Below are 25,684 nucleotides of genomic sequence, written 5' to 3'. Positions count from 1 at the left end.
AGCCGGACAGGGATTTTACCGGCTGCAAGGAGCTGTGGAGGTTTTTCATTGCTTCCTTTCTCTGCCTCATCACACCGATGTCAGGAACAAAAACAAGGAGCAGAAAGCAAATGGGAGCCTGGCACTGAGAACAGGAATGCCCATTCTCAGGACAGCCAGAACCAAAACGCCTCTCTCTTTCTCTCTCTCTCTCTCTGGGATATTTCACTCCTGTCTCAGCCCTCGCATTAATCAGGGCAGAGATTACTTTTCCACATGCCAAAGCTGAACATTGATAAATCACAAATCTGCCCTGGAAAACCACAAGGCTTTAATAATTCATTCTGGGTTCCTGCTTGGTTTTCCTTCCTTCCTTAAACCTCCAGAGTTTGTGGCTGGGTCTGTGCGTGGAGGCACAAACATGAGGCTGGAGGCTCCATTTAATGCAAAGAAGAAGGGAAGAAAAATTGAAGCTAAGAATTTCATAAAATCACGTGGCTCCTGAAGATGGAGAATTAAACATAACAATGATTTTCAGAGGATAAAAATCTGTGAAACCCACAGTGAAGCTGGGGTTTCACAGCTGGCAAAGCACATTAAGGTACCCAAAGCACCCAGGCTGCAGGTGCAGCTGATCTCAGCTTGATGTATTTAAGTAAAAAACAATCCATATTTTTCAGGAGAGTTGTTTTTTAGCCTGTGATTCTCCAACCTGGGGTGTCCCGAGGGGGGATTCACCCGGCTGCCGCTGGCAAAGGCAAAGCAAAGCCAGTGGGAGCCGAGGGGCACATCTTCATCCCTTCACCCTTCCTCCTCCTCACCGGCCCATCCCGGTCCTGATGGAGGCATTCCCAAGGACAGCCAGCGGCTGCTGCTCCACTGGGAAAAGAAAACAGGAAGGAAAAGACACCTCAGTGTGGGATTTAGCCAGGATTTGCATCATTCTTACTCTCTCATTAATTACCCCTCGCAAATTGCTGCAGCTCCCCTGCGGGCAGCCCCTGCCCGGTGGGGTTCACCTGCTGGGGGTCACGGGGATGGCAGGAACCGAGGATGGAGCCAGAACCGAGGGATAGAACCAGAACTGGGGGATGGAACCAGGACTAGGGGATGGAACCAGAGCCGGGGATAGAACCAGAACTGGGGGATGGAACCAGGACTAGGGGATGGAACCAGAGCCGGGGATAGAACCAGAACTGGGGGATGGAGCCAGAACCGGGGGATGGAGCCAGAACCAGGGATGGAAACAGAACCGGGGATGGAGCCAGAACCAGGGGATGGAGCCAGAACCGGGGATGGAGCCAGAACTGGGGGATGGAACCAGAACCGGGAGATGGAACCAGAACCAGCATGGCCGGCAGCGCTGGGGGCTGATCCCCTCTGTTCTTTTTGCTGGGTGAAAAAAAAAATAAATTAAAAATCCCTTCCGCAGCCTGGAGAACAGCTTTAGCTGTTGGCACGATGGCAAAACCACCCACCCAGCCTGCAGAGTGACACCGCTGGCATCTCCCCAGCCCCGGCAAAGGGACACGGTGGCCGGCGGGAGGGAGGGGACAGGGGTGGCCGAGGGGGCTCCGAGCTGCTGAGGAGATGAGCGCGGTATCAGAGAGCCAGATGGCAGCTCGGAGCAGGCGTGGGACGGAGGCGATCTTCTGCTTTTGAATAAAAAATTTAAAAAATAAAATTATTCTCTCAGCACATCTCCCCAGAGCCAGCAAGGGAAAAACCCTCCTCGGCAGAGCTGAGGCTGCTTCCAGGTGACCCCAGGGCGCCCACCTGCGTGCACCCACCCACCAGAGGAGGAATTTCCCCCGGCGGGTCCCACAGGAGGTGCTCGGGGCTCGCTCACATTTTCCACTTCTGCTTTCGGTGTTTTTTCCCCCAGAACTCTCCCAGCCCACCCAGAGCCGTCGCCACGGGAGCTGCCCCGGCCCCAGCTGTGGGGTTGGACAGGGCTTGGGCCAACCTGGGCAGGTCAAGGTGGCCCTGCTCATTGCAGGGTAGCCGATTGAGATGAGCTTTAAATTCCCTTCCAACCCAAACCACTCCAGGGTTCCACGCCTGAGAATCTCTGACTTGGGGTCAGAGATTCAAATCTCTGATTTGGGGTCTCTGCTCCCCACCCCACTGCTCTTTCACCCTTTGCCCCCCAGCAGCCGCCATTTCCCTCCCAGCACGCACAGAGCGCTGCTAAAATCCCATTTTTCACTAAAACCTTCGGGTCTGGGATGATCCTGGATCCTCCCTGGGGAAGGGAAGGCACAGCTTTTCACACAGCCTCACCGAGGAGCTGGAATCTCACAGCAGCGTGTGGCGAGCGATGACTCAGGCTGGTCACAGACCCTGAGCTGGGCTGGGCTGTGCCCGCCGAGGGATTCCTCTGGAGCACAGGGAAAAGCCTCTGGCACACAGAGGATTCGGGGGTGAACCCCCATCCTCGGTGGCGGATGGATGCAGGAGCTGACAGGAGGATGCTGAGCATCCCTGACTCCCTGAGATTCCCGGGTTTGGGAGATTCACACCCAAACCCACAGCCAGGCAGGGCCTGGAGCCACAGGGAGCCCAGAGTGCTCCATCAGGTGCCCGGAGTGCCCCATCAGGTGCCCAGAGTGCCCATTCAGGTGCCCAGAGTGCCCATTCAGGTGCCCGGAGTGCCCATTCAGGTGCCCCTCCCCTGTGGCACCGAGCGGCTGCCACGGCCGCGTCCCGCTGCCCGAGGGGACCGAGCCCATCCGCCCCCGCCACCGCGTCTGTCACCGCCACCGCCGTGCCACCGCACGGAGCCCCCCCAGGCACGCAGGTGTGGCTGCGCTCCTCCACTGCCTTTGCCCGAGTTATGACAGGATCATAAAGGCATCCTCTAGCACTGCGACTGATAAATTAAAGCGTTGTTACTAATTAAAGCTTTCAAAGCCTAATAATGAATGCTATTATTCCGCTCGGAGGTGCCCCGACCAAAAGGGTAATCCTTCCCTAGCACCCCCAGCATCTGTGACATCTGCCCCAAAGCTCAGGGGACATCTTTGTCTGCCCCAGCAGGATGTCACCCAGGACGGAGCTGAGCCCCAGAGCGCCCAGGTCACCTCCCTCACCCCGGACACCGATGGCACCGGCGCTGGGTGGCATTGAGAGCATCCCAACCCCTTCCCCATCCAGGAGCAGGGAGGGCAGGACGAGCATCCCATCCCGCCAGCGCGACTCCTCCACACGCCGCGCATGAAAGGGCAGAGCTGGGACTTTGAAACTCCAAGCTTTATTGAGTTGCTTCGGCAGCGCGGGCATCACACGGGGGGAGGCGGGAGGCGAGGCCGCGGGGGCACAGCGGCGGCCGGGGGAACGCGTTTGCTCCGCTCCCCGCGCCCCGGCACGGGCCGGGGGCTTTAGTTGGTGGGGTGGTAGGCACCGCGCTGGTGCCACTGCATGTCCCGGATGCGCCTGACCGACTGGATCTGGGGGTGCTGAGCGCCGAAGTCTGAGCTGTCCTTGTAGTCCCCCTTTTCAAACAGGTACTGGTAGCCCCGGTAGCCAGGGTACTGGTATCCCACCCACCTGGAGAGGCAAATGAGGAGAGAGGGGGTCGTACAACACACGCATCCCAAGCATGGCCCGCGGGGATGCTCGGGACCCTGCCCGGCCAGCCCCGGTACTCACGTTCCGCTCTGCACCCGCACGGATGAGACCTTCTCCTGGTAGCCGTGTGCGTGGAAGCTGGGCACATCGTCGTCTATGATTTCGATCTTCTTGCCGGTGAAGCTGGGGTTCTCGTAGAGCACGATCTTGTGCTCCTGGCTGTCCTGCAGCCGGGAGAGCAGAGAGCGGGGCTCAGCGGCCGCCGGCCCCGCGGGGCTGGGCAGGGGGGGCAGAGCCCAGGGCTGGGGGCAGAGCCCAGGGCTGGGGGGAACCCGAGGCCAGGGCGGGCACCGTGCCGGGGTAGCTCGGCATCCATCCATCCATCCATCCATCCATCAATCATCCTTCCATCATTCATCCTTCCATCCATGGGGCTCACAGAGCCGCTGCCTGCGGGCACTGCCAGACTTACCAGCAGACGTCCTCGGCTCTGGGCTCACCTGCCACCGCCCCCGTCCCCGCGCCCCCTCCGACCCCCCCACGGCTCCCCGGGCCCCGAGGGCTGGGGCGAGGGTGCGCAGGAGGGGGAGCTGCCCCTCCGCCCGCGGGGCTGGGGAGGGCGGGGGAAGGCTGGGGAACACTTCTGGCTGCAGACCTTGGTCTGGCGGGTGGGTAGTGGCTGTCTGGGTGCTCTCACCACTTTGATGGGTCTCAGGGAAGTGATGCTGTCGCTTCTCCGGCTGTTGGTCCAGGAGTCCCAGCGGGGGTACTCCCCCTTCTCAAACACAAACTGCTCCCCTTTGCAGCTTGCCTGCTCGTAGCCCACCCAGCTGCAAGAGAGAAGGAGACGCGTTTTAGAGGGGGCAGAGGAGCGGGGATCGGCCGGGATGAGCCCCAGCCGTGTCCCCTGCTCCCTGCGGGGACGGGAGAGGTGCCAAGGAGGTGCCAGGCGGGGCTGCGGTGCCTCCGGCCAGCTGTGGCAACTCAGAGCTTCCCGCTGGGGTGGCCACCCATCCTTAGTCCCTAAGCACTCACGGGATCACCTGTGAGAATCTACAAAATTACAGGGTTTTGAGAAAGTCCCGTCCCGTTCGTGATTTGTGCACAGCCCCCGGCCGGCGATAATCACCCAAATGCGCCAGCTGGGGTTGTACCCTGACCAGCTACCCCGTGGTTCTGGGAGCAGCACTGGGAACTCTCCAGGGGCTTTTCAGGGCTCTCCCTTGCCCGGAGAGCACACACGGGGCCAGCAGGTGGGGAGAGGGCACAAACAGATCCCAGTCCCACCTGTGCCTGCACCCAAAGGGAGGGAAACCAAACTGGGGGTAGCGCTGTGATCTCTGCCCATACCCACACCCACAGCCCTCCACTCTCCTGTGCTGAGCGGGGCTCTCAGCCTGCCCAGGTGACAATGTCACCTCCTGTCACCCTCTGTGTCCCCTGCTCACCTGCCAGCACCGGGCACTCACTGGGCTGATCTGGGCGAGCAGCTCGGCTGCGATGGCCGCGGGAAATCCGTGAAATCCGCGGTGCAATGTGGGTGTGGCAGCGGAGAGACCCCTCCTCCCCATCCCCATCCCTCCCTCCCTCCCTCCCACCCCGCAGGGCCCCCACGTACGGTCCGGAGTGCACCAGGATGGAGCCCACTTTGTCCACGCCGGCTTCCTTCAGGTTGGGGCAGGCCCCGCTGAGCTCATGGCAGCGGCCCTGGAAGTTCTCCTGCTCGAAGATGGCAATCTGCAAGAGAGCAGCACCTCAGCACGGCTGTCACCCACCCCTGCCACCACTATGAGGGGCACACGCTGTCCCCACCACTGGGCAGCACATCTGCAGCAGCCCAGACCTCTCCCTCTCCCCAAACTGCACCCCAGAGGCTTTTTAGGAGCCTGCAAGTGCAAACCATCCCCCTGAGGATGCAGGTCTCACTCAGGGGTGCCAGAAGGCCCTGCCAGCTCTGCCCCAGTGCCCTGCTGCTCCTGGTGAGGGATGGCCGCGCTCACAGCGGGCATCAAACAGCTCAGGGGCTCGGGTTGTGCCTGGAGCGCCGCTGCCACCAGAGGGACACGGAGACACTTGGGGACAGCCCCGGGGCCACCAGCCCAGCACAGCTCTCAGGGGTCAGATCTGTTTGTGCAGCGGTTTGTGGGAGATCAGCCCTTGATCCGTTCCCAGCCGCTCCACCTGCCCTGAGGCTGCGGGATGCCCAAAATTCCCATTCCCATCCCCGGGTCCTGCTGCAAAGGCTCAGCAGGGAGTGCTTGGCACCAGCTGCTTCCAGCAGCGCCTCCGGGTGTGATTTGGGCACCCCGAGAGGCTGAGGGTGCCTTGGTCCCCCTGCAGGGCTGGGCAGTGTCCCACTGACCTTGGAGCTGGCTTGCTGCTGCTTGGAGGCTGGCATTTGGTGCTCGGAAGCCATCATCAGCTGGGGTGTCTGCTGCCTTGGGAGGGAAGCTCAGCATGTTAAAATCTGTTAAATTCCCTGCAAGGACATGCTGGGGACCCTGCTCAGAGCCCCGTGTCCATGCCCCCTTCCATACCCTGCAGCTTGCCCAGGGAACAGGGTGGTGGGACCAGGATGGGCTCAGCCTGGGGTGCCAGGGACAAACTCTGCTCAGGGCTGCTCAGCTCCTAAACCTCCCCAGGCTCAGGCAATGCTCCTTGGGACCTGCACACGGAACTGTGAGCCCAGGCAATTCCTAAATCATTTCCAGTGGAGCCCAGGCAATTCCTGAATCATTCCCAGCGCAGCCCAGGCCCTGTGGCGGCGCATTCCCTGCTGTCCCTGCTCAGCTGAGCATCCCGGTGCCACGTGTGTGCTGGAAGGGGTGATGGAGAGAAGCACCCAGAGCCAGCCCCAGCCCCAGGAGCCTGTGCCGAGCCCTCCCAGCCCGGCCTGGCGCTGCCACTCCCGGGAAGGAGCCCCGTCCTCAAGCCCAGAGGGACTCTCAGCATCTGAGCAGCTCCAAAAACTCATTCCTGACAAAAAGCCACGGAGCCGTGGCCGGGTGGGATGTCCTGCTTTGGGCTGCGGGGACAGGAGTGTCCCCAGCTCGGGTACCAGGAAGGGACCCCGGCCCCGGGGGTCGGCAGGAGGCAAAAGAGAGAACAATAAATAGCAAAGTCTTACCAGTTCTACCAGTACCCGCTTGAGCCAGTGACGGGCCGGGGCCGGGAGGTGGAATTTATACCGAGCCGCAGCAGAGAGGTGCCAAAACTATTTACAAAATAGTTAAAGCCCGATTCAAAGCGAGAATGCTGGATTAAACCCCAATGAAAACCAGGGTCAGCTGATCCGCCGCCGCCTTTGTCTGCCCGAGCACCAAGCCCGAGTTATTTCATTACCTGTCACATTCGAGTCACCCGCTTTGTCGGCTTGGTGGCGAGGAGATTTGGACTTTGCAAGCATCAGCCGAACGCGTGCCAAGAGCCGGGGCGGGCCGGGCCAACAAAGCCCCGCCAGCCCCGCTCGGGGCGCTGGGAGAGCCGATCCCCCCGCCAGCCCGGAGCCGCCAGCGGGGCTGCTGAGCTCGGCTCTTTCCATGCGAGATAAAACGCCCCAAAGCGCTGGGCAGCGTCTGGCTCTGCCCGTCTGCAGCAGCCCGGGGCTGTGCCAGCAGCGGGGGCACCGCGGAGCCTCCCCGACCCCCGCCCGGGGCTCCGGGGATGGGGGGGCTTTGCCTTGCACAGCTGCGAGGTCACCTTGGCCCCTCTGGCACTGAAACTCCATCACATGGAGCTGCTGGGAACGCTCTGGGGGCAGCACTCTGGGGCTGGGGTGCATTCAAGTTTGGGTGTTGGGCTCATTTGGGGTCCCTGAGAAGCACGCCAGGGTCTCTGGGTGGCACCAGGACAAAGCTGAGGTCACAAGGGGCTCACACATCCCCATGGGATGTGGCTGGGCTGGGGGTGAGGGCAGCAGCAGGGTCCCTTTGGTGGCATTGTCCCAGCAGCTCAGCCAGGGGCTGCACGGGGCTGGTGGCAGCAGCAGAGGAGGTTTCACAGAGGGGGACGCTGCTGCTGCTGTGCAGCACTCACAGCACCCTTCACCCCACACTTCATCCCCCCTGTCACCCAGCAAGAACAGACCACATCCCTCTTACAGCACCTCTCCACAGCAGGGGATGGGCTGCAGCCCCCCAGGGTCCCCCCTGCCCCATGTCCTAGCCCAGGATGGCTGCACAGGGTCACCCACAGGGTGCTGTCACCAGAGCCCACCCTGGCAGTGACGTGTGTGGGGTCAATCCCCAGAATCTGCAGCTGCCCCAGCTTCAGGTGGTGATGATGATCCAGGTCCAGAGCTGACCTTGCAGCTCTGCAAGGAACCCACAGGCCATGGCCAGGCCAGGGTGTGACCCAGAGTTTCCAGCATTCATTCCCAGCCCTGGAGTCCATCTTTCTTGTCTGTGTCTCCATCTCCCCACAGATGGACCCAGCACGGCCCTCCCCATCTCCTGGGTTAATCCATTCAGTCAATCCCAACCCTGGACCCCATGGCCCTGTCCCAGGTGCCAGTGCAGCCCTGCAGCCCCATCCCATCCCCTCAGCAGGGGCTGTCAGTGCTCAGCACGGCCCCAGGGATCCCCTCCCTTGGCTGGACTGGTTGAGCTCATCCCAGCCCCAGGCACGGCGGCCCCATGGATTGTTCTGGAAGCAGCTTCTGCCTCTGGGGGCCAGGCACTCGCCTTGCACAGCCACCAACCCTTCTCCAAAGGGAAAAGCTCCTGGGGGGTTCCTCAGGGACCTGCACAAAGCCCTTGGATGGACTCAAACCCATCTCGCATCTCTGCCCCAGCCCAGAGGGTCCCCAAGCGTGGCCACAGTGCCCCTGGGAAGGGCAGTGCCAGCTCAGTGTCCCATCAGCACCCTGTGGCACCCCTGAATCCCCCACCTCTGTCCCAGCACAGCCCCCCATGTCAGAGCTCATTCCCGTGGGAGAAACCAGCCCAAGACTGTGGGAAACTTCCCTGGAGCCCCTGCAGGATGCTGAGGCTGGGCACAGCTATCCATCCCGCCACGGGATGAGCACAGGGCCTGGCAGCACCCAGGGATGGGCACCCCACATCCCCCCATCCCCTCCCTCCCCTGGGCCTGGCCAGCAGCCCTGGGAGCAGGCAGGGAATGCTGTGAAAAGGGACAGAGGCGCTGGAAAAACCCTGACACGGCAGCGCCGGGGGTTATCTTTGGAAAGCTGCAGCCTTTATGTAACACTGCAAACACTGGCACTGCCCGCTGTGCCCTGAGCGGGGTTTGCTGGGCACGGCCCCATCCCCATCCCCATATCCCCATTCCCATCCCTCCATTCCCATCCCCATCTCCCCATTCCCATCCCCATCTCCCCATTCCCTACCCCTCCATCCTCATCTCCCCATGCCCATCTCCATCCCTCCATCCCCCCATCCCCATATCCCCATCCCTCCATCTCCATCCCCCTGCCCCCATCCCCATCATCCCTCCATCTCCATCCCCCTGCCCCCATCCCCATCATCCCCATCCCTCCCTCCCCGCCTTCCCGCAGCCCCAGGACCAGGCAGGCCCCGCCGGCTCCAGCTCAGAGCTTTATTTTGGATTTTGCACAAAGAGAACACCACGGTCACGGCAGCAGCAGCAGCAGCGTGGGGAGCCCCGGGGCGGCCCCGGCAGCTCGGGCTCCCTCAGCTGTTCTCGAAGCAGCCCCGCTGGTGCCACTGCTGGTCCCGCACGCGCCGCACCGACTGGATCAGGGGCTGGTTGGCGTCCCACTCGTTCCAGTGCCGGTACTCGCCCTTCTCAAAGACGTGCTGGCGGCCCCGGTAGCCGGGGTACTCGTAGCCCACCCACCTGTGGGGGGCAGGGCAGGGCTCAGCAGTGCTCACACCACACCCACAGAGCACCTGGAGCAAGGGTAGTGTCCCCATCCCCACCACAGTGTCCTCATCCCCATCCCAGTGTCCCCATTCCAGTGTCCCCATCTCTGTCTCAGTGCCCCCATGCCCATCCCACTGTTCCCATTCCCATTCCAGTGTCCCCACCCCAGTGTCCCCATCCCCACCCCAGTGTTCCCATCCCAATGCCCCCATCCATGTCTGTGTCCCCCATCCCAGTGTCCCTGTCCCAGTGCCCCCATCCCCATCTCAGTGCCCCCATTCCCATCCCAATGTCCCCATCCCTGTGCCACCATCCCCACCCCAGTGTTCCCATCCCAATGTCCTCATCCCCATCCCCATCCCAGTGTCTCCATGTCTGCCTGCCACAGCCAGGTGATGCTGCCCAAGACCACTCCTGTGTCACCAAGTGCCACTACACAGGTTGCAGTGCCCAGGTGAGAAATGACACAGGAGGGGATGGAGAGTTCATGGAGAAGGGACCACAGCTCAGATGGGTGGTGGGTTAGGGCAAGGAGCCATCATCCAGCCCCAGGGACACTGCCGTGGTCCGTGTTATTCCTTGTGGGCCAGGGAAAAGGTGGCAGCAGGGAGGGGACAAGGGACACGATGAGCATGAGCAGCACCATGGGAGCAGTACCATGGCCCCTGCCACCACCCTGGGGAGACAAACCACAGTGCCACGGGCAGGAAGCTGCTGGGGTGTCCCCTGTGTGCCCATCCTTACGTTCCATTCAGGGCCTTGACGCTGGCCACCCGGTCCTGGAAGCCATGGGCCCACAGGCTGGGCACATCGTCATCCACGATCTCCATCTTGCGCCCGGTGTAGCCCGCGTTCTCAAACAGGTGGATCTTGTGGTCAGCGCTGTCCTGGGGGAAAGGGCGGCTCAGGGGCTGTCCCCTGGCTGTCCCCAGCGCTGTGACCACCCCACACAGCCCCACTCACAATCTGGAGGGGCCGGATGGACATCAGGCTGTCGCTGCTGTGGCTGTTGGACCATGAGTCCCAGCGGGGGTAGTCGCCCTTCTCCAGCACGAACTGCTCCCCAGCGTAGGCCTGGCGCTCGAAGCCCAGCCACCTGCAGGAGCCCAGGCTCAGGGGGATGTTCTCTCTGCCAGGATCAGAGGGATGCTCTCCCTGCCACCCCCGGGGCTGCTCCACCTCCCCCAGCCCAGACTTACGGGCCAGACTCCACCTGGATGGAGCCCACCTTCTCCATCTCCTTCTCGGTGATGTTGGGCAGCTCCTCTGTCAGCTCACACCTCTTCCCCTGGAAGTTCTCCAGCTCGTAGATGGTGATCTAAGGTGGGGAGAGACCCTGTCAGGCACCCCCAGGAAGTGGGGGCAGCAGTGATCAAAGGGCTCTGGCTGTGTCCCTCCATCCTGACCATCCTGTGCCAATGTCACTCCTTGCCTGGCAGAGCTGGGTCCTGCCAGTGCCTCTGACAGAGCTCCAGCCAAGGGTGTGTGCTCCAGCACAAGCTGGAATTTTATCCATGACAGGCTGAAAAACAGCTCAAACACAGCACTGGAAACATGAAAGGTTTGCGCTAAGACAATTCCTGAGCCATGGGCTGCCTCTCTTACCCCCAGCCTGGTCATTGCTCATTATCATTTCCTTATCATTGCTCCTTCCAGATCCAACCATACCCGGCACAAGCTCTTCATTCAGTGTTTCTTTCTGAGCCCTGCCAGGTGCAGAGACCCCAGGCTGCCCTGTAGGATGGGCTGGAGCCAGTCTCAGCAGCAGACCATGGCATGGGGCAGGGTGCCCAGCACTACTCAGGGACCAGGAGGGTCAGTGGGGTGAGCAGGTGCCCCTAGCACTGTCCCAAAGGGGTCCCAGCTGCAACACCTCAGTCTGGGACTAGGGCAGAGCCTCCTGCACACACATCACATAATGGGGGGCTCAAGGGACAGAGGTGACACCCCGGCTCCTCAGGAGCCTCTGTGCACCCCAAAGCAATCAACAGCCCCAGCTACTGGCACCTGCTCACACCTCCAGCCTTCCCTTATCCAGGAGCAGCTTTGTGGGAAGCTCTGCACCCACTGCACCCTCTCCAGCTGATTTACCTTCAACCAAATGAGCTGAATCCCATCCTACAAACACACCTGGGCAGGGTTGAGCTGAATCCCATCCTACAAACACACCTGGGGAGGGCTGAGCTGAATCCCATCCTACAAACACACCTGGGGAGGGCTGAGCTGAATCCCAACCTACAAACACACCTGGGCAGGGCTGAGCTGAATCCCAACCTACAAACACACCTGGGCAGGGCTGAGCTGAATCCCAACCTACAAACACACCTGGGCAGTCTCAGTGCCAGGGCCCACAGCTGATCCTGCTGTGCTGGGATGCTTCATCTCCTGGATTAAACCCTGGGCAGCTGCACACCAGCCTGGCCAGCCACGCAGGCAGGGAGCAGTGTCCCTCCTGCAGGCAGCAGCAGCAGCAGATCCCCAGCCCCAGCTGCTTCCCAGCCTGCAGCCCCCCAGGCTCAACACCAGAGCGTGGCCACCCATTGCTGCTGTGGGAGAGCTGGAGGCCACTCCTGACCCCAGCACTGGTTCCAGCCTGGCATCCCACAGCTCCACCCAGCATCCAGTTGTCCCCAGTACAGCCCAGTATAGCCCAGTATACCTTGTAGGTGCCTCCTCGCTCGCCAGCACCCTCCCCAGTCGCCATCTGCTCGGGGGGACTTTGCTGCTCGGTCATTGTGCCTGGAAAACCCAAATTGCAGCAGGTTAAGGCAGGAGGCACCAGGATTTACAGCTGGTAATGAAACAGAGGATGAAGCTGGCACAGAACAGGGTTAGCACAGAATGCATGAATCCCTAGGCATGTCCAAGCTCTGTTATGCATCCTCATCTCCCTCCTGTACTCAGGCCCCAAATCCTCACCCAGGCACCCACAGAACTGAACTGAGCCACGTCCCAAGGGACACAGAGCCCTCTGCCCAGGGCAGCTCACTCAGTTGTCACTGAATTTCCACCTCACAGCCCAGTCTTTGTTCCCAGCAGGAATTTCTCAGCTTCCAGCTGCTGACATCTTTACCACAACATAAACCTGACACCTCTCCCTTGCTCCAGCATCCCAGGGCACACCAAGCCCAGCAGCTGGAGCCATCTTGGCCAGGGTGGGATGGCGGTGAGAGCCCCCTCTTCACTCTCCAGGAACATCCACAAAACTCTGCTCCAACACTGGAACACGCCACGCCAACAAGGGGCTAAAGAACTAATAAAGGAGCTTGAAAACATCCTGAATCAAACCCTGCAGCTTCACTTCTCGCCAAACCCTGTCTGACTCAGACACACCAACTCTTTGTGGAGGCCCCTGTGCAGTCCCAGCAGTGCTACCTGTCCGTGTGGTTCCGCTGTGCCGGGCGGCGCAGCCGGCCCTGCTATTTATGGGGTTGCTTCTGTCCAGAGCAGCAGAATTCCCCGGGCCGGGCGCTGATGCAGCAGCTGCGTCCACGGAATTCCAGCCATGGGATCGCGGCTCAATAGCGGGCCATGGAAACGCCGCCGCGGCGATCGCTCCGGGCCAGCCCTCGCACGAGGGCCGCTCGGTTCGCTGCAGATTAGCGGCCAAACTCACATCAGCACGTTCACGCTGCTTCTTGCCAGCTTCTCTGGAAAACTCTGCCGTCAGCAGTTCGCCACTGAGGGTTTAAGCCTGGAAACTGAGAGCAGTGTGAAGCAAAATCTGGGCAAAATGGCCGCGTTTGTGAGGGCTCCACGCAAGGTGGGACATCCAGGTTCCTCAGGGGCCTCTGTGCAATTAACAGCCCCAGCTCCTGGCAGCCCTCTCCCACTGGCAGGATCTCCAGCCTCCCTTATCCAGGAGTAGTTTTGTGGGAAGCTCTGCATCTACCACGTCCTGTTCAGCTGATTTACCTTCAACCAACTGAGCTGAATCCCAACCGACAAACACACCTGGGGTGGGCTGAGCTGAATCCCAACCCACAAACACACCTGGGCAAGGTTTAGCCTGGAAACTGAGAGCAGTGCGAAGCAAAAACCAGGCAAATGACCCCATTTGTGAGGCCTCTATGCAAGATGTGATGCAGGGCCAGGGTTGGCTTTGGGAGCTCAGCTGGAGCAGCTCAGCATTGCCAGAGTGGTGTTCTTGCTGGAACTTTGGCGCTAAGCAGGTTCTCTCCATCGAGTTCCTTTTCTTTCTGGGCCCCCAGTCTGGCTCCCTGCCTGGCATTTCCCAAGATCAGGCTGAGAACACATCCTGGGGTGTGACGAGGCATTTCTGGAGCCTGGCACAAGGGTTTGTCCATCTTCACAGGCACAGGGTGATGTTAAGGCATCAAACTGGAAGCATTTCATAGCAGGCACCAAACTGGGAGCATTTCACACCAAACTGGGAGCATTTCACTCTGCTGGTAGCAGGCCTGACTCCCTCTTCACCTCTGAGAGTCCCTTCAGACCCAAACCATCCTGATTCTTCAGGGAACATTTTATTCAGCTGCACAGATCCCAATTTACTACAGTCCTTGCAGCTTTTTCTACCTGCTCTAAGTGTAGCTTATCTTGAAACCAAGAACTACCCATGAAATCTTTACTGAAATTGCCAGAAAAGTGAATCCACAAACTGAATGGAAGAGGGATGGAAACCTCTCCTGTTTTACTGGACTGAGGAGGAATGGATTCATTTCTCACCAAACACAACATTAGCTGTCCTCAACGAATTAGAAACACAGAATTTCCTGTGCCAGTCCCTTCCTTCCCTGCAGCCTCATTCACTGAGCTCTGCCACAGCCTCAGAGCCCTGGATCTGCCTCTCCCAGCTCTCCACACCGCCAAGGCAATTCCAAAAACATAACAGAAGGGGCACTGGAGCTCCTTGATGCCTCTCCCAAACCTCAATTTCCTCTCAGTGTCAGCCTCTTAAATCCCTTTGAAAAATGACTGCTGGAAAATAGATTTTTTTGTTGTTGTTAATACCTGGCAAAGCTAAATTGGAACTGTAATGGTGCAGAACAAAATACAGCAGCCAGAATATCTTTATTCCCTAGGAAACTGTGTAACACAAAATGTAGGATTTCTATCACACTATCTATGTGATTTCTATCTATGTATTTATTGTGACCCAGACTGACACTCTATAAGGCTATGTGGAGCAACATAAAAGCTTAATCTTCACAAGAGCTCCTTCAAAACCAGATTTGATACCATTTTGTTCAATATAGAATGAGAAAAACCCATAAACCACCAGACCTTGGCTCTCCCTCTCCTCCTCTGCCAATCCCACCAGAAGAACCAGAAGTTATTTCAGATTATATTTTAGCAATACATTTATGCTTGAGTGAACAGGAAAAGAGCTCACTACTAGCTGGGGAAGGATTTCCACCCTCTCCACTCCCAGGGTGAGCAGAACTAGGCCTGGACTCTGCAGTCCCTGCCAGAACACCCCAAATCCCTTTAAATCTCCATGGATACGGTTTCATAGAATCACACGATTATTTGGGTTGGAAGGGACCTCAAAGCTCAGTCCCCCCCAACCTTTCACTAGACCATGTTGCTCCAAACCCTGTCCAACCTGGCCCCAAAAGCCTTCACCTCCTAAAAATCCATTTTTAAAAGGAATTGAAGCAATTAATACCTGTTTTTCCTTCTCAGCACTGGGCTGAAGGGATGGATCCAACACTTCCCTCACTTGGCTGCAGCTGCTCTTGCCCCAGAGTCCTTCAGGGAGGTGCAGACAGGGAGCACAGTTATGGTGACAGCTCTGGATTCCACTGGAATGGTTTGTTTTACCCCCAGAGCTGGCTTGGGGACAGCAGTGACAGCTCTGGGAACTCACCCCAGAGGTTTTGTACCTGGATGCACCCCATGAGTCAGAGCACCCCAGAACTGCCCACCTGCCCCTGAAACACAGCATCCCTGCAGAAATCTGGGATTTGCTGCTCCAAACCTGCTACAGGTCACACTTTGTATTCCCAAATCTGCCCCACGTGTGTTTCAGTTTGCAAACAAGGAACAGGATGAAACAAACTTCTGTGGGAGTGGAAAGGGGATGGTGAAAGGCGGGGGTTAAGTCTGGGGATGTCAAAGGTTGGAGAACCAAGCATTGCTCCTTTCTCTGCAGGAAGTGAAAGGCTCTGGTGGATGAGGAACAAATTGAAGATTCACAGATGTTAAAAAGGTGAATTTGTAAATAGAAAAATAAAAAGGGCGAAATTCACAATTAGAATTCCAATAAAAAGCAATCGAGCAGCTGTGCAAGTCCCTGACAACAGCCGGAGCAGGGATTGCTGGGGACCATGAGAGGAGGGCAGTCAGAAAGTGTTCCTGAATTCAAAAAACACATCATCCCACCTTTAAACCCAATACTGCTGTGGCTTTTTAAGTAAGGAGAAACAGCTGAGGAGCTGTGAGGGGAGAGATAAAGGAAATTACAGGGCCTCCATCACCTCCAGCACCACTTTTTGGACAAGAGCTGAACCTGCTCCAGGGCAGGATCCCAGGAGTGGAGGAAGCAGCACATCTGAAGGAACCTCAGAGCTCACTTCCATCTCCAATAAACAGCAGGAAAAAGCACATGGCAACAAAAATGAAAGCACAAAAAAATTCCAAGAAGCGTTATTTGGAATTAAAATAGAATTATATAAAGTGTATTACAGTCTGTTCTATCATTTAAGAAGTAATAACATATTTATATATCTTTTATTACAGAGCGATAACCCGAAGAGAAGGAAGTCGATATTTAATCCATGTACAATATAAAGAAATAACAGAGCAGAAAAAAACACTTTCCCATTCAACAACATTCTAAAGATGCTCTTTAATTAGACATTTAAGCATTAAACATTTCTCAGTAGTAGGTTAAACTACTCAATACAGTAATTTCAGTGCATTGTCCAAGCAGATGTGGAAATGCAAACACATTCAAGGGCTGTGTGGAAACCTCGTGTCAATCCCCTCAGTTTCCTCAGCACAAACAGCTACAGAATTTCTGGCCTAGACCAAGAACCAGTAAATCCTCCAACTGCTGGGAACACAACACTGTCACCTGTGGAAGTGGAAAATGCAGCCTGTGGGGATGTTCCTGTGAGCAGGGACTGATTTCTGGACATGGGAGGCCCCACCTGATGTGAGTAAGAACAGCCACCATCATCCTCCTCACCTGCAGCTGCTGCTCAGGCTGGCCCAGGTGAGTGCCACACACCATGGAACCCTTGGGTGCTGCCACAGGAATATACCCCAAAAAATCACCCCAAGAGTCACCTTTTCCACCATCACCTAAAGGAGAGGGAAGGGAATCTGTGCAAGGTTGTAAAAGGAGCTGGGCAATGGTGGTGGCTGCACCGACACGGCCCATCCCAAAATTCCATCAGAATCCTGGGCATCACTGCTCTCTGGGGACCAGAGGGGCTGCCAAACTAACACTGGCAACAGCTCCCATGAGAAACAGGGCAAAGCAACAGGGGAAAATGACTTTTACATCAGACAGACGTCTCCATCTCATCTCCAGGGAGCACAGGGAGCTGCCACCGGAATAAAACCCGGCAGCCAGAGATGTGCAGATGGGACTTGTCTCCTGCCATCCTGCTGCTATTTCATCCTGCTGCTATTTATTTCCTGCAGATCGGGGCTGCAAATCCCCCCCTGTGACTCCTCCATGAGGTGAATTGGCACATGGTTTTGGCAGCTCCAAGCCTGACAGACACTGGCCTGGGCAGGCCCCATGGGAGCCGCGCTCCCGAAATGCTGATGGGGAAAAAAATAAAAGACAAAAAGGAAAAGGAGCTGAAGTGCTGGTGCTTTATGGTTTGTATGCAGAGGAGCCCCTCAGCAGGATGGGGGAGTGCAGCCCAAGCAGCTCTGCCAGGTGAGGAGAGCTCTCCACTCTCCTCTCTCTTCCACATTTTCCTGGTTGAGCCTGAGGAACACCTGGAGTCACCTCCCTCCCTGGCCTGCCACACTTTTAAAGGTTATTTACTGAAAGAGCACTTATCTGGGGCAAGAATTGAGCCTGTCCTCCATGGCCATGGTGGTTGGTGGTTCAGAATCAGTGTCCAGAGACAGGGAATATCTGAGAATTAGGGATACCCAAACACCCATGTGGTCCAGGAGATCTCTACTCTGCTATCAGCACATCTTGCCAAAGGAAAGACAGGAAATCATCTGAGAAACTGAAGATCACATTTAGGTTATCCCACAAAATCAGCATAAAAATAAAAACTTAAACCTGGTATTTACAGATTAACAAATAAAAATATGAAGTGGGACTATCTGAACTGCTATTAAAGTGACATTCAACAATTAACTGGAACCCTGATATGAGTGTAACATCCTCCCTCTTCCCTTCCTTTTTTTGTTATAAAAACAGTATTTACATATTTTTACTTTTTTTTTTTTTTAAAGAGAACTGGTTGACATTATTGCTTGATCCTTTTTAGGAAAGACATTCCAATGAAGCAATTATTCCACATGCTGACAAAACACAGAATATACCACTTCAAGAGTGACAAAAGTTAACATTTTGTTCATCTAAAAATTATCTCCATCTGCCAGGTCAGCAGATCACATGTAAATACAAGCCAATCAAAAATACATTTTACAAAAAATAATCAAGTTTCCTTTTTCAATATGGCAGTAAACATGATTTGTTCTTCCACTCTCACCTTCCACAAATTTCATTCTAAATAGGAGCTTACTATTTGTTCACCAAAAAAAAAAAAAAAAGAAAAAAAATTGATTAAAATTATTATTTTCATAAACAAACACAAAGCCCAGCCAGACACAACTCCCAGAGGTGAACACCCACAGAGTGTGTTCCACAGCAAGGGGAGTTCCCTGGATCACAGCACTCCCAAATATCTCTTTTTCCCAAGATTTTCTGAAGAGCTAACTGTGACCCAGGGGGGTTCTCCTGGCAGGCAGCTCTGAAGTGCCACTGTCCCCCCTGACCTGACAGACACAGCTTTGTATTTGACTATGAATTGAAGCAGCTTTTCTCCACAAAACAGGAAGGCACCATGCACAGAGCAGTTGAGGCAGGAAGCAAACAGCAGCAACATGACATGGGGGTTTAGGTTCAGATGAGTTAAGGCTTCTGTTAAACTTCTTTATCTTCTCCTAGTTAGAATCACTGTCTGGAAAGGAAAACAGAAGGAAGGGTGTGATATGGTCAGCTGGAACAGGAAAACCTTAAAATGTATTTTCTGTTGTAGTGCCACCTTGGTTGTGTCTATTCAATGCATTAAAGAGCCACCCAGAATTGTGCTGAAACCACACAAAGTTTTCAAAATTTGGGAAATCCCAACGGAGTGAGTGTTATAGAAATCAGATTATGGGCAGAGAATCAGTGGAACTGTGACTGGGAGTGGAGGGGCAGCAATCCCTGACACCCCTGGTGCACAGGGCAGAGCAAGGGCAGCGCTGGTGGGGCCACAGCGGTGACACCAACACATCAAAGGAAATGTGAGTTTGTCACTGCACACCTACACCCAGCAAAGCCCCCCTTCCTACCCAAGTACCTTTTCAAACCTGATTCTCATAATGGCTCTGTCTCTTCTTTGATTTCAGCTCCTTTAGCCACTGAGGAGACTTTTCTTCTGACCTATGATATTAAAAAAAAAAAAAAACCAAACTCTTTATTCTTTCATTATGAAAACTCCTGACAGAAACAACAACAACAAAAAAGGAATGTGCAGCTTGTTGCATTATTTTTTCCTTCCACCAAGAAGAGCTGGGATTCCCTCACCTGTCCTCCTTTTCCACACTGGAGGGCAGCACTCTGCTGCTGGGAGTGCCGAGCTGTGCTTTGGGGGATTTGAAGAGCTGAGCAGAGCCGGTGTCACCAGCGCTCTCAGACTCCTGTCTTTTCCTCAGCTGGGCCTAAAGATAAAAATAAACAAAGGGGTCTTTTTAAGCTAGCATCCAGGCTATTTTTTTGGAATATAGCATAGATGACTCCAGATTTATAAAAACAAAAAATTCCCTGAAATGAGTGAGGGGATTCCTTATAGAACACCTGCAGGTACTGAATTGGTGGGGATTCCTTATAAAGCACCTGCAAGTACTGAACTGGTTTATCTCCCACCTACTGGGCTCTGCCTGAGCTCACCTTGAGAACAGCGTGATCCATCCCCGGGAACACAGGCATTCTCTGGGCTTGCACAGAAGATGACCTAGGAGTGTGCTGGATCTTCTCTTCCTCCTCAGAATCTTCCTGTTGCATAGTTTTCTTCTCTTCTAATTTATTGATAATAATAAAAAAAAAAAAGGGCAGAAGGGGAAACCATGAGCTGGCTTTTCACCTCTGCCTTGTCCAACATCTCTTCCTGCACTCGAGCAGGAATGAAGGGCAGTATTTAACAAACACATTTTACCAACTCCTGCCTTTGCACTCAAGCTGACCACAACCAATTACTGCAGGTAGCTGAGGGGTTACCTGTGGAATCTTTGAACATCCAGCCACTGTCTGACTCCTCTGTCAAGGAGAACCTGTTGTCCAGGTCCAGCCCTCTGCTCCTGCGCAGCGAGTGCGATGCGGGCGCCCGGCACCGGCGCTTCTTGCTCAGCTGCACCCGAGTCTTCAAAGCACTGGAGTCCAGGACATCTGTGTGCTGCACAAACACACAGGAATGAGCCACAGCTCCTCCACACTGAAATCCCAACCCACCGGATTGCATCCACCAATTAAAATGGGTATTTGTGTGATTATTATTATTATTTTAGTCACTTAAAATCATATTAGAGAGAGTGTACGATGAGGACACGGCACTTTGTGGCTAACTGGGTGTAATCCTCTGATCTCTCTAGGCTGTGGATACCTGAGTTGCATGAATAATTTGCCCTACATTAATATAAAAAATAACTGCAATAATCAGGAGTTTAGTTCCTGGAGTGTTTTATGAACATAGGCCTTGCTAGCTGGTAGCAGCTGAAGGCAAATCCCAAGATTGGGATCTAAAAAGAACAACTACCCAAAATTCCCTTGGAGAGCAGAGCTGCAGCTTCCCTGCCAGCCACAAACACTCAAAGCCACTCACCAGAAACAAGGACACTCCAAGTTTAGTGTCTCAGCCTTCAGAAACCTTCTGTGATCAGCAATTTCCAACACATCCAATCAGCAGTAACATTTACAGATCAAAATAAGAAGCTGTGATTTATTTACTTGCTTAAAGCAATGGGCTGTTACAGATTTGCCTGTAACCACCAAATATCCCTGAGCCTCCCTTTCTCCAGAAGATGTGGGTTTGCTCCTTTTTTTCAAAAGATTTCAGGTCAGGAATAAACTACTTTTCACACAGTGTTTGCCAGCTGCACTTAGAGCTATTAATGTTTTACAGAGACACCTTCAGTGGCCCAGGAACAAAACAAAACCTTCTGGAAGTGCTAAAACACCATGTGGATGTGGCACTAGGGGACATGGTGGTGGTGGCCTTGGCAGTCCTGGGGGAACAGTTGGACTCAGTGTTCTGAGAGGGATTTTCCAAACTAATTTCTTGCAGCACTACATCTCATTAACTGTGTATGGCCAGAAATTGCTGGTCTTACACCAACTGCAAGATTCTTCAATATAAAAAAATTCCTTTAAAATGCAACCATGAGCTACTGTGGAAAGAAATCAATTATAAGTAAGAAAGATATTAGTGAAGGCTTTTACAGCCTTAAATCTGCATGGTTGACAGCACAGCAGTCACTGGCTGTTTGTGTTATTTAACTATGCTTCCAATATTCATCCCTGGAAGTGTCCAAGGCCAGGCTGGATGGGGCTTGGAGAACATCTGGTCTAGTGGAAGGTGTGGATGGGGGTGGAATTGGATGAGCTTTAAGATCCTTTCTAACCCAAACCAGTCTGGGATTCCATGATTGATTATCCAAGGCAAGCAACTTTATGGAATCTCTCAGAAACTAAACACCACAGAGACTTAGAAGAACTTTGTAGTTTTCATCCTAAACTTTTTAGGCAGGAAAGCAGCTGGGAAAATTCAGAGTGGGAAAGGCAGGGCAAAGTTTCCAGAAAGAACTTAGGGGAGAGCTTAACCGAGGGAACACACGATGGCAACTCACATCAATGAAGGAGAAATAACTCTTGTCCTCAGGGAGCGCGTCCCCTGCAGGAGGCGCATCAGTGCCATCAGTGGAGTCCATGTCCGTGCTGGAGCGGTCCAGGCTGGTGCTCCTTTGCTCTTTGGAGAAGTCATGGTGCTCGGGCAGGGAGGGAGGCTCTGTCTGCGAGGACAGCGAGGACGGGTGGCTGCCCGCGGGCGGCTTCCGCCCCGACACCACCTCATTGTCCAGGGAGGGAGACTCTCCCACAAAGCTGCAAGTGAGCAAACGGAATCTGTGAGAGTTCAGGGCAAACAGAGACCTGCAAGGCCAGGCTGGATCATACATGGTCAGCAGGGGTTAAAGGGAAGTGCAACAGAAAGTCAGAGTGGATCCCTTCTGCTGGCACAGCCCTTGTCACAGACATCTTTTATGAAAAATACTTTCCTTAGGATTTTTTCTTCTAAGAAGCTGAGAGGCCTCAGAAACAAAATGTAAACATTGATTATCTGCTGCTGTGGAATGCAACAGGTGCATCTGTGATTGGTCTCATGTGGTTGTTCCTAATTAATGGCCAATCACAGTCCAGCTCTCTGGACTGTCTCCATCAGTCACAAGCCTTTGTTATCATTCTTCTTCTACTCTTAGCTAACCTTCTGATGAAATCCTTTCTTCTGTTCTTTTAGTATAGTTTTAATACATCATAAAATAATAAATCAAGCTTTCTGAAACATGGAGCCAACATTGTCATCTCTTCCCTCATCCTAAGACCCCTGCGAAGACCACCACAAGCCCTCAACCCTTGGATTCATGCTGTGTTGGGGATTGGGGTGGATTCCACCCAGCCAGAGGAGTTTTTCCTTCAGGAAAACTGGAGCTGAAGAGAGCTGGGCACCAGGTGGCAGCCTAAGGCAGGGCTCCATGGGCAGAGCTGCTCCTGCCTCACAGAGGAGGGCAGCAGCATCCGCTCCCCACTGCTGGGATGCTCCCAGTGCGTTCCTAAAATTCCTCCCGTGGCCTGGACTGACAGGAATGAGCTGCAGGGTCAGGGCTGAAAGCTGGACACTGTTGTGTCTGCCTTTCCTTGAAATACTGTCAGTAAAAATTGGGCTGACTTGCTTCTAACTCCCAGTTTGAAAAAACCCAAAACCTAAAGGATTTAGCTCTGATTTTTTTTTTTCTCCTCTTGATAGAAGTCTTTTGCCACTAAGCAGCATTTCTGGGGCACATATCTAGAAAAACTGTTCTAAACCTAAAAAACCCATGTATATATCAACATATGTCCATCTTTAAAACAATAAACCTCAGTATTTGGTACAGCAATCCCAGGAGAAAACCACTCAGGAGTTCCCTGCTGGATAACAGCATTCCATCAGCACCAGCACATGGTACAATGTCCAGTCTGGCAGAGCAAACACTGCCCAGAGGGTTTCCACCACACAAGCAGAGGGAATGCTGCTTCCCTCCCTCACCAGTGGGCCCCAGGATAATTAAGAATGGCACTAATGAGCTCTGGGGGAAAGTTTTTTGTTTAGGGTTTTTGCTTCAAGTGACATTTGGTATCTGCAGCATTAGGCTTTAGAGCCACTGCAACATGGAAGAATGGAGAGAGGAGGGACAATCTGCAGGACCTTTCATGGAAATTAAAGTGTGTGTTGAAAGGATTCTGTTGGATTTGCACATCTCCAAAAAGTCTCTTTCTTCCCTGCTACATCCCAGGGCTGCAGCTGATACAATTCACTGAGGTTTTTAAAACTGAAATATCTGAGAGCAAGATGTGATAGAAATCCAGCTGAATTAGCACTGATTGGTCGTTCCTCATTCCCAAACCTTCCCAATGGGTTTTCCTTTGGAGTTTCTGCACAATTACAGCCCCATCCACCAACCCCTGTGGCACAGCTCATCCCTAAATGTGGGAGGAATTCCTGGAGCCCAAACTCAGTTATGTGCAGTGGATTCATTCCAGTGAACAGTTAATTAGGGGGGAAATTCCCTTCAGAAAAATGAAACTGAAAACATATTTTCAGTTCTCATTACTGAGATATATCATGCACCTCTGTCTATTACTTCATTAAGATTTTAGGGTCTGTGAGCACATCCATGAGCTGCCCCTGATGCTCCACAGGTACATTTACAGACACTTCTCTGAGAAATCATCCCTCACATGGAGCACACAAACCCAGCAGGATGGTTATCACAATGGAAAATAAACTGACAGCAATCCTCACTTCCAACTGCAATTAAATTTAATTAGTTTTAGCAAGACAGTGTATAGAGGCCATAAAAAGGTGTCTGTGAAATGAGGAGTCAGAGCTATATGGCTGCACCATCTAAAATCACTTCCTTTCCCGTAAAAAACAATAATTTTCCTTATGAAGATTGTTCTAACCTAAAATGAGTTTTGTACAGTGCCAATTTGCAGAAGTTTATTCAAGCACTTGAGAAAAATGAAAATAAAATCTTTTAGATAACCTAAGAAAAATCCAATTAATGCCTCCAAATGGGAGAAGATGCTTTCATCCCTGTCCATCCCAAGGAGTTACTGGCCAAAGCCCACTGGAGGAGCTCCTTATTCTAATTCCAGCAGTGACTCAGTTCTAGAGCAAAACAGCCTTCCAAAAGCTCATCTAGGGAAAGGACAGTGTTCATCATGCTGCCTTTTGATTTCAGAATTCCCTTCCTCTCCCAGAGAAGCAGTGGAGTCACTACCCCTGGAAATGTCCAAATGCCAAGCAGAGGTGGCACTGCCTGATTTAAAGGCCACAGAGGGATTCAGGTGAAGACTCAGCCATCCTGGAGGTCTTTTCCAACCTTAAGGACTCTGATTCCATGAAGATGAGGTCATTCACTCCTAAAATAATCCCTGCATGGCTGCAACAGTGGGAAATGCCCCAGGCTGGAGGTTCCCCCAGCGCAGCAGGAGGCTGTGACACCCTCTGGTCCCTGCAGGATGTGACACCGTGGGGCTGGCAGTGGAAATGCTCCCAGGGAAGGCAGCCAGGCCAAAACAGGAAAACTGAACCAGCAACATCTCCTGAGAGTTCCTGCCTCCAGCTGGGGTGAGGAGGAGGCACCAAAGGCAGAGCCCTGCTCAGAGCACCCACAGCAATGTGAGGAGAATGTCTGCACTGCTCCTGGCAGGCACTTCATCCAAAACAAACTGCAGACAAAATGCACGTTCAATACATTCCAGGAAGACTTCCATTACTTAGAAGTACATTAATCTCATTTCTCTTCAAGTGCCTGAATTAATACAGCAGTAATTCCCCTGCAATGAGCTGTAAGTCAAAATAAAGCAGAGCAATGGGGCGGCAAAATGCTGAAGAGTCTCTACACTGTCACCATTATGCTTTAAAAAAGGCAAAATCTAAACACTTCTTGCAGTGCAAACAAAATTCCAGCACATGGGATTGAGTCCAATCCTTCAGTGAACCGGAATGTTTAGGTGGAGCTGTTCTAATCAGGATGGATGGATTGAAATAACTCTCCAGTGCTGTCTGCTGTGAAGCTGAGACAAGCACCTTTGTTAAGAAACTGATCTCAGAAATGTCTGTACCATCCTGGAATCCAAGTTAATTTTACAGCAGCCTGGCTGTCACTGTTGGCACTCACTTGGCTGCTGAGCCTCGAGCTGGTCCTTACCCTGATTTCATAAGCAATAAAAATATTCATAGCACACAGTTCTCAAGTGCAGAACAAACCAAACGTAATTGACATTAATGTCTGCTCTAAAATCCCAACAAGTATAGCATTAGGAACCAGATAAAATGCTATTTTCATACCACACTGAGCAGACATGATACAAGTTCAGGGTAGATCAAGCTGCAATTTACACAACAGGTGTGAACTATAAAAAACCTCACACTTTGCTGCTCTAGGTTTATTTCACTAAATCATTCTAAGAACAGAAAAGCATCAGCAATACTCAATATCAGTTTCACTCAGCTGATATTCCATTTCATCCTCCACTTCACCACCAATAAAACACTTGATAGTCTGGGATGTGGGCATGGAGAGATGCACCCTGAGTCACCCCATCTGAGCCCCATAGGAATTTTGCCACTCTGCTATTCCAGAGGGATTTTGCCATTCACCCAACCCGGTAGTAATTTTAAAGGAAAGGCAATGACAGAAAATCAGACTTTAAAACAAATAGAAGCGTGTTAGAATGTTGGGGGACACAAGACAGATGACGGACTTTGGACTTGGTTAACACAAGAGATTTGATAGGAGGATGCTTTGGCAAAAGCAAATGGAA

At 53.6% G+C, this 25,684-nt stretch overlaps 3 protein-coding genes across 9 annotated transcripts in view; all 3 read right to left on the bottom strand.

The window, feature by feature from the left end:
- Window positions 1-3,216: 3,216 nt before the first annotated feature.
- LOC106630550 (beta-crystallin B2) lies at window positions 3,217-6,722 on the bottom strand. 2 transcript variants are annotated; one of them, XM_074554499.1, is made up of 6 exons: window positions 6,677-6,722; window positions 5,912-5,987; window positions 5,168-5,286; window positions 4,205-4,379; window positions 3,631-3,773; window positions 3,217-3,528 (listed from the first exon to the last, which is right to left on the bottom strand). In XM_074554499.1, exons 2-6 carry the CDS (start codon window positions 5,966-5,968, stop codon window positions 3,360-3,362), a joined length of 663 nt encoding a protein of 220 aa, XP_074410600.1. In that variant the 5' UTR covers window positions 5,969-5,987; window positions 6,677-6,722; the 3' UTR covers window positions 3,217-3,359. The 2 variants fall into 2 exon arrangements, with proteins under 2 accessions (XP_074410600.1, XP_074410601.1); XM_074554500.1 differs by having other exon boundaries at window positions 4,247-4,379; window positions 6,677-6,717.
- Window positions 6,723-9,074: 2,352 nt separating this feature from the next.
- On the bottom strand, window positions 9,075-13,080 carry CRYBB3 (crystallin beta B3). The gene is made up of 6 exons (XM_005495074.4): window positions 12,769-13,080; window positions 12,053-12,132; window positions 10,593-10,711; window positions 10,357-10,489; window positions 10,138-10,280; window positions 9,075-9,366 (listed from the first exon to the last, which is right to left on the bottom strand). The coding sequence occupies exons 2-6, from the start codon at window positions 12,125-12,127 to the stop codon at window positions 9,201-9,203; spliced, it is 636 nt and encodes a 211-aa protein (XP_005495131.2). The 5' UTR covers window positions 12,128-12,132; window positions 12,769-13,080; the 3' UTR covers window positions 9,075-9,200.
- Window positions 13,081-17,723: 4,643 nt separating this feature from the next.
- The window catches only part of KIAA1671 (KIAA1671 ortholog), a 64,451-nt gene continuing 56,490 nt past the window's right edge, over window positions 17,724-25,684 (bottom strand). For all 6 annotated transcript variants that reach the window (XM_074554496.1, XM_074554495.1, XM_014272774.3 and 3 more), the window contains 6 exons: window positions 21,448-21,700; window positions 19,823-19,997; window positions 19,496-19,623; window positions 19,133-19,266; window positions 18,906-18,988; window positions 17,724-18,521 (listed from right to left, as the gene is read on the bottom strand). In XM_074554496.1, the coding sequence (XP_074410597.1) occupies window positions 18,910-18,988; window positions 19,133-19,266; window positions 19,496-19,623; window positions 19,823-19,997; window positions 21,448-21,700 (769 nt within the window). In that variant the 3' untranslated portion in view covers window positions 17,724-18,521; window positions 18,906-18,909. The remainder of the gene's footprint in view (window positions 18,522-18,905; window positions 18,989-19,132; window positions 19,267-19,495; window positions 19,624-19,822; window positions 19,998-21,447; window positions 21,701-25,684) is intronic.

The sequence above is a fragment of the Zonotrichia albicollis genome, chromosome 18, assembly GCF_047830755.1.
Source record: "Zonotrichia albicollis isolate bZonAlb1 chromosome 18, bZonAlb1.hap1, whole genome shotgun sequence".
Lineage (NCBI taxonomy): Eukaryota > Metazoa > Chordata > Aves > Passeriformes > Passerellidae > Zonotrichia > Zonotrichia albicollis.
The sequence above is the reverse complement of the archived record's forward strand: the minus strand, read 5'-3'. Positions and strand labels throughout refer to the sequence as shown.

What these genes read in the sequence shown, in the direction of transcription:
- LOC106630550 (XM_074554499.1), bottom strand. Translation starts at nt 5,968, where the DNA reads ATGATGGCTTCCGAGCACCAAATGCCAGCCTCCAAGCAGCAGCAAGCC. An exon ending in ATCCTGGTGCACTCCGGACC is followed by an intron (nt 4,380 to 5,167) that starts GTACGTGGGGGC and finishes TCTCTCTTGCAG; the next exon opens with CTGGGTGGGCTACGAGCAGG. An exon ending in TACCCACCCGCCAGACCAAG is followed by an intron (nt 3,774 to 4,204) that starts GTCTGCAGCCAG and finishes TCCCGGCTGCAG; the next exon opens with GACAGCCAGGAGCACAAGAT.
- CRYBB3 (XM_005495074.4), bottom strand. Translation starts at nt 12,127, where the DNA reads ATGACCGAGCAGCAAAGTCCCCCCGAGCAGATGGCGACTGGGGAGGGT. An exon ending in ATCCAGGTGGAGTCTGGCCC is followed by an intron (nt 10,490 to 10,592) that starts GTAAGTCTGGGC and finishes GGGCTCCTGCAG; the next exon opens with GTGGCTGGGCTTCGAGCGCC. An exon ending in GTCAAGGCCCTGAATGGAAC is followed by an intron (nt 9,367 to 10,137) that starts GTAAGGATGGGC and finishes TGCCCCCCACAG; the next exon opens with GTGGGTGGGCTACGAGTACC.